The sequence below is a fragment of the Stylophora pistillata genome, chromosome 14 (genome assembly GCF_964205215.1).
Source record: "Stylophora pistillata chromosome 14, jaStyPist1.2, whole genome shotgun sequence".
NCBI lineage: Eukaryota > Metazoa > Cnidaria > Anthozoa > Scleractinia > Pocilloporidae > Stylophora > Stylophora pistillata.
Window position 1 is genome coordinate 19,174,164 of NC_142532.1, and position 6,737 is coordinate 19,180,900.

The 6,737-nt window shown below is 41.8% G+C and overlaps 1 protein-coding gene across 1 annotated transcript; it reads left to right on the top strand.

The window, feature by feature from the left end:
* The first annotated feature begins 2,463 nt into the window (after positions 1 to 2,463).
* LOC148716973 (uncharacterized) lies at positions 2,464 to 5,360 on the top strand. The gene is made up of 2 exons (XM_088745202.1): positions 2,464 to 3,153; positions 4,439 to 5,360. Exon 2 carries the CDS (start codon positions 4,475 to 4,477, stop codon positions 5,120 to 5,122), a length of 648 nt encoding a protein of 215 aa, XP_088601328.1. The 5' UTR covers positions 2,464 to 3,153; positions 4,439 to 4,474; the 3' UTR covers positions 5,123 to 5,360.
* The last annotated feature ends 1,377 nt before the right edge of the window (positions 5,361 to 6,737 follow it).

A 6,737-nucleotide genomic window follows, 5' to 3' on the forward strand; every position in this document is an offset into this window, starting at 1 on the left:
ACCAACCACCTGACTCATCAGTAAAATGCGGCCGCTATGCGTAGATGCACTCAAGGATCCTCGGGGTATTCATGAAAGACAACTCCAAATTTTTGGATATATTGTGGCAGTTATAGAAACAACGAATGAGAACCATTCTCTACACTTCGCGACTGTTGATTGCCCATTTCAGACCCTGTGACCAGTTACGACGTATAATGCTAAAAGGGAATAATTTGGACATATCAACAAAGTTGAAATGGTAAATTGGCCACCGTAACGATTACAACTGCTGACGTTTCGAGCGTTAGCCCTTCGTCGGAGCGAATAGAGGAATTATGGGTTGTGTGTGCTTTTAAAGGCAGAAAATGGAGCTACGTTATTGGTGGGAACATGGCAACGAGAAAAACACGAATAAATTAGTGGAATGAAAAGCGTTCGTTGATCCCTGTGGGATTTAGACTGCCGGTTTGAAAGATGAGCTTTTGTTCAAGAGTTTTACGGCTTTCCGTGCCACCTAAGTGTAAGGAAAGACCGCAGATTGGCATATGTTGCTTAGAATGATTAGGTAAATTAAAGTGTCTAGCGACTGTTTCGATGTGTCCTTGTCATTCTTTTCCACGTCGCGAAGGTGTTCTCGGAATCGGTCACCTAGTCTTCTGCCTGTTTCGCCGATGTATATCTTTTTGCAATAAGTGTAAGTTATGCAATAGATTACATTGGCGGAGGTGCACGTGAAGTGATCGGTGATCTTAATGGATCGTTTGGGTCCCGATATTTTATCAGTGTTGTGAATGAAAGGACACGTTTTTGCATCGTGCACGAGTGCATTTAAAATTGCTTGGTTGGTCATCAGTCTGAAAAGAACTTCTGACCAAAAAATTGGATATGTTTTTGTTGCGTTTGAATGAAATGAGCGGAGGCTGCGAAAAGATAGTGCTTGTCTCTGGATCGTTTTGAAGTAATTTAAAGTTTTTAAGAATGATGGATTTGACTGAGTGGTTGTGAGGGTGAAACGTGACAGTGAATGGAATGCGGTCGGAATCTTCGTTTTGTGACGTTTGTAGGGCTGAATGTCGATCAATAAGTTGGGCGCGGTGGTAACCCGCTTGAACGACAGAATCAGGGTAACCACGTTTATCGAAAAACTGGCACATTGAATCTGATTTGTGGTGGAAATCAGAGTCATCTCTACATAAAAGGCGAAGTCTTAGAAACTGAGAAAAAGGAATGGAATTCTTAACGTGAGATGGATGCGAAGACGAATGTAACAATTAATTGTGCGAGTCTGTAGGTTTAAATTTGTAATACACACTAGTGCATAAACCGTTGCCTTCAATTGAAACTTTGATGTCTAAAAAGGATAAAGAATTGTCAGAAATTTCCCAGGTATATTTCAGAGCCGGGTGAAAAGAATTGACTGCGGTTATGAATTGAGTGAGCTCCTCTCTGGTAGAGGAGGTAGCACTGATACAGTCGTCAATGTAGCAACCGTAGAGTTCAGGTTTGGAGCCGTTGTATTGGCTGAAAAATTGGTGTTCGACAAAACCTACAAAAAGATTGGCATAGCTAGGTCCCATTTTGGTGCCCATGGCGACACCATTGGTTTGTTTGAAGAAGTTGTCCCCGAATGAAAAACAATTGAGTGTGAGCACTAGTTCGGCTAAGCGTTGTAGTGTTTCAGATTTAGGTTCCTTGACAGTAAGTTGATCAAAAAAATGTTTAAGGGCCAGAAGGCCTTCGCCATTAGGAATGACAGTGTAAAGAGACGTAATATCCATGGTGAAAAGAAGTTTGTTTTGGCGAAGGAAATTAAAGTCGCGAAAAATTTGAAGAGCGTGTTGGCTGTATTTAATATATGATGGTAAAGTTTTGACGATGGGAGCCATAATTTTGTCTAGATAGCTGGAGATAAGTTCGGTAGGGCAACTGCAAGCCGAGACAATGGGCCAACTCGGGTTGTTAGGTTTGTGAATTTTAGGTAAAAAGTAAATACAAGAAGTTCCAGGAGTGGTTATGATGAGATTTTTTGCTGTGGCCGGCAATTCTTGTTTAGTTGTGAGTTGGTTGATCGTATTCTTGACGGTGTTTTGATTGCTGGCAGTGAGGTCTTTGTCGACCTAAAGCTGAAAAGGTCTACTCTTATTCTATTCTAATTCTCAGCCTAACTTGCAGTTTGTTCCTCCATTCTCCAAACATCATCGGATATCAGGTCAAACACACTCCCGGTCGTGAAATTGAACAGCTTTTATTTACTGATTATCAGTAGCGTCTGCAAAAAGTAATTGTGTTTAAAAAGACGAATATTATTAGCACAAGACTTGTTTATGAGATTTAATCAGGTGTAAGATACAAAAACGAAATTACTCCAAGTCTTTATTTTGATGTTATTTTACTCTAAAAGTCCGTATCTGTTTTAAAAGAAACAGAAAAAAACCATGAAATCGAGAGGTGACAAATTATTTTTCCGGCTTTCTAACCATTTACTTGTGCAAATTAAAATACAAATTCGTGCGGTTAGAAGTTGAAAAAATATAGCATGGATACTGAGATTCTGAAGCTTAGGATCCCCCAGGGCATGAGCGTTTATGGCACGTATCCCAGCAACCAACTGACTCATCAGTAAAATGCGGCCGCTATGCGTAGATGCACTGCAGGATCCTAAGGGTATTCATGAAAGACAACTCCAAATTTGTGGATATATTGTGGCAGTTACAGAAACAACGAAAGAGAACCATTCTTTTACACTTCGCGACTGTCGGTTGCCCATTTCAGACCCTGTGACCAGTTATGACGTATAAAGCTAAAAAGGTCTATTCCAATTCTCGGCCTCACTTGCATTTAACTTGCCTTTGACGCGTCGACAATGACGCAAGCTCTTTGTTTGTCTTTGTTTGTTTGTTGCCCTACGGGCTCGTTAAAATACGGCACGACTCGTAAAAATACTCAGTGATACTACACAATATATATGTATTCCACGTATTCCACGTACACAATATATATGTATTCCATGTACTCTACACACATATATATGTATTCCACGAGATAGGATCGCATCAGCAGTATTTATACTCTTTAATAGCGCACTACTTTTGATTCGGTGTGATCTACCGTCCCCCATCAATCCTCCCAGAGAATTTGAATAATTTTGGGCGAAGGATATACTTCGAAAAAGTAAGTAAACTACATGTGCGTGTTTTTTTTGCGGCGGTTGTCTATATGTAAACTGCCTTCTCGTATGGACGTTCAATACTTCAGTTATTTGGAAGAAGATTCGCAACACGTTAATCTTAAGGATTCTTAGAAGCCGCAAAGTTTTGGCTGTCAAGGGAAAGCACCGAATGGAACGTGATTAATTACAAGTCATAATTTTCATGTCCTTAGATTTGAATGCTTCTAAGACTAGGTTTACACTAGAGGAGAGTTTTCCGGATTCGTAAATGTTTCCGGATTCATCAATTTGGAGTATTCGGATTCGTAGGCGTTTACACTGAAACGATATTCGGATTCCTGACCGTTTACACACAACGACAACTCTGGGAACATTCGAAATGAAATGGTTACCAAGCCCAGTGTTGTTTCGTCGTTCGATCGTCAAAGTGAAAATGCCTCCCCCAAAAAAGGCTAGAGTAGGTCCAGATGCCACAGAAAAAGGCTAGAGTAGATCCAGATGCCAAGCAGTCTACGTCGTCGCCGATTAAGTGTGGCTGACGTAAAACTTCCTTGCAATAACAATTTTCGTTTCTTCAGAAATACTGCGGTACACACGATAAAATTTATCGCCTGAACCTGCAACAAGATTAGGCAACCGGAGACCGCCAGTAATGTTAGCACCAGATCCATTTTGGTTTCACCGCAAACTCAAAAGATTGCAGGTAGAAATAATATCCGGATTCGAGAAAAAAAGCGGTTACACGACAAAACTTTCCGGATTCAAAAGTTATCGGATTCAAAGTTCCCACTTTAAATTCCGGATTCAAAATCTCCGGAGACACGACAAACCGGGAAGTTTTTATTTCGGATTCGTCCACTTTCGTGTAAACGGCAGAATGAATCCGGTACTAAAACGTTTCGGATTCATCACGAATCCGGAACAATTTCCTCTAGTGTAAACCTAGTCTAAATCTCTCCATCTGTGATCATTCCTTCTATTTTGTGTAAGTTTCAATATTCGGAGCACTCCAAATCCCTAGGGTGGTGGCGAAAAAATTGTAAGAACATCATTGTATAAATTAAATTGAATGAGGTTTTCTCAAATCCATTATTCAGAGTATTTCAAGGCAGTCATTGTTGTTAGGTATTCCTTGTGGCCGAGGAGTTGCATTTAACATGTCACAATCTATTCTGGTACGTTCTTTTTGTCGATTATCAACGTTTCAAATAAAAAAGTCAGCTTTTCCGGCAAAACTTTCAGTTAAGTGCCTTTTTGGAAGTAAACAGACTATTATCACTATCACAGTTTGGCTTCCGACTAAAGCGTTCAACTTCCACTGCCATGATCGACTTTACAGACCAAGTCCTTGAAAGTATGGACAAAGGATGCGACAAAGGATGCGACAAAGGATGCGACAAAGGATGCGACAAAGGATGCGACAAAGGATGCGACAAAGGATGCGACAAAGGATGCGACAAAGGATGCGACAAAGGATGCGACAAAGGATGCGACAAAGGATGCGACAAAGGATGCGACAAAGGATGCGACAAAGGATGCGACAAAGGATGCGACAAAGGATGCGACAAAGGATGCGACAAAGGATGCGACAAAGGATGCGACAAAGGATGCGACAAAGGATGCGACAAAGGATGCGACAAAGGATGCGACAAAGGATGCGACAAAGGATGCGACAAAGGATGCGACAAAGGATGCGACAAAGGATGCGACAAAGGATGCGACAAAGGATGCGACAAAGGATGCGACAAAGGATGCGACAAAGGATGCGACAAAGGATGCGACAAAGGATGCGACAAAGGATGCGACAAAGGATGCGACAAAGGATGCATCAACAAACTCAAGTCACTAGGAGTAGCAGGAAAAACCTTAGAATGGCTCCGCTCATATCTCACTGCTCGAGTTAAAAAAAACAATGTGTGTAAATGCATTGTCCCCCCAAGCTTAAGTTACCATGGGAGTGCCGCAAGGTAGCATTCTGGGGCCATTGTTATTCTTGGTGTATATTGATGGAGTTCAATCTTAACTGCGGCACTCAAAGATGACGATGTTTGCTGATGACATGGCATTTTATTGTCATGAGAACTCGCCAACCAATTTTCGATCAAAGCTCAATGCAGACTTGGCAGGTATTACATCTTGGTTACATAACAATAAGCTGATTTTAAATGTTACCAAGTAGCCTGAGTGTCAGGCCTTCCTAAGGGGCTAGGGGAGAGGAGATGGGGGGAGGGGGGAGGGGGAGAAGAGAAAGGAGGGCCTGACACAAATCCATTCAGAGAACCGTGTGACACATCCAAAATATGGATGTGACAGTGATTAGATAATACACAATACCCTCAGACGTCATCTCATTGACCGGAAGTAAATACGAGCAGAGCGATCGACAAGAAGAAGCCATTTTGATTTTTGATGGACACTTAGATGTACATGCTATACTTTTATGGATAGAGAGGAATTCAAAACGGCTCTAGAGGGAGCCCCCAAGTTCTTCCTTGACTGAAGTTGTAACGACTTTTACGAGCTGTCTGCGTAGTGGTGGAAATTTTTTAGAGCAGCGTTTTTTGCTGCTTGATAATTTTCTAGGCAAAGGTGTTTCACCATCGCACCTTCCAATTTATCCTCACAGCTCCTTTCAACCACCCGAGAAGACGAAGAGTAACCGAAAAAAACCTAAGGACGAAGAAAATTATGGATTTGTTGGGTACAAAAGACAACCAATTTAACCATAAAAAATTGAAACCTATATGTATCATCTACCCGACTCACCTTTGAGATCGGCGGTAAATATGTCTCCACGGGAGAATTCATAAGGTTAGTATGAATAATTGTCATCCGGTTTGTTGGCTTCAAACAAGGCTCTTTTAGACATTTTTCGCTCAGATCGTTGCCCTTGGGTTGTGTCTAAAAGCGAGGGTTGAGTGCCCTTTTGACGCTTTGCAGTGGGGGTGAATCCAGTCGGCGATCGCTGGTGTTGAGACACGCGCCGGTTATTTTCTTTCCTTGATTTCTCAGGAGTTTGAAGAGTGCAGGTACAAGCTTTTTCTGTATTTCTGTCAGACGATTTTCCACCTGATGTATCAGTGAACGCCTGCTGTAACTCTGTCAACAGTTTGTAGCAATTTACAATCTTCCGGGCGCACTTTTCACTGACAAACAGAGCGTTGACGATCTTGCAATGGCACAATTCCTTAAACACCTAACAATTCCGCCAAAACGACAAGTTTCCATTACAGGCGTTTGAAAACTCTTTATTGGAGGTCTCATGATAAAAAAGAGAAATCGTGGCAACGCAAGAACCGCTTTTTGATGGCAAATTCTCCTTGCAAATTTCACATAAACATTTCCCAGGGTCAGTAGCCATATACCAGCTTCGGAATTCCCGCTTTTTGACACGTGAAGCTGACAACCCAATGACTGGAAGTGATTTTGATTGGATGATTTGAATTATGCTGTGTGGGGGTGGAAGGCTCTAGTAAAAGCATCTGTGTCAGGCGTTTCTTCCTTTCGCTCTCTCCCTTTCTCGCTTCTCTCTTACCCCTTTCCCCCAGAAAAGCCTGATACTCAGGCTAGTTACTATGTCGAAGTT

Bases quoted from the DNA above. Each gene is read 5' to 3' on its own strand.
- LOC148716973 (XM_088745202.1), top strand. From the start codon at position 4,475: ATGATCGACTTTACAGACCAAGTCCTTGAAAGTATGGACAAAGGATGC.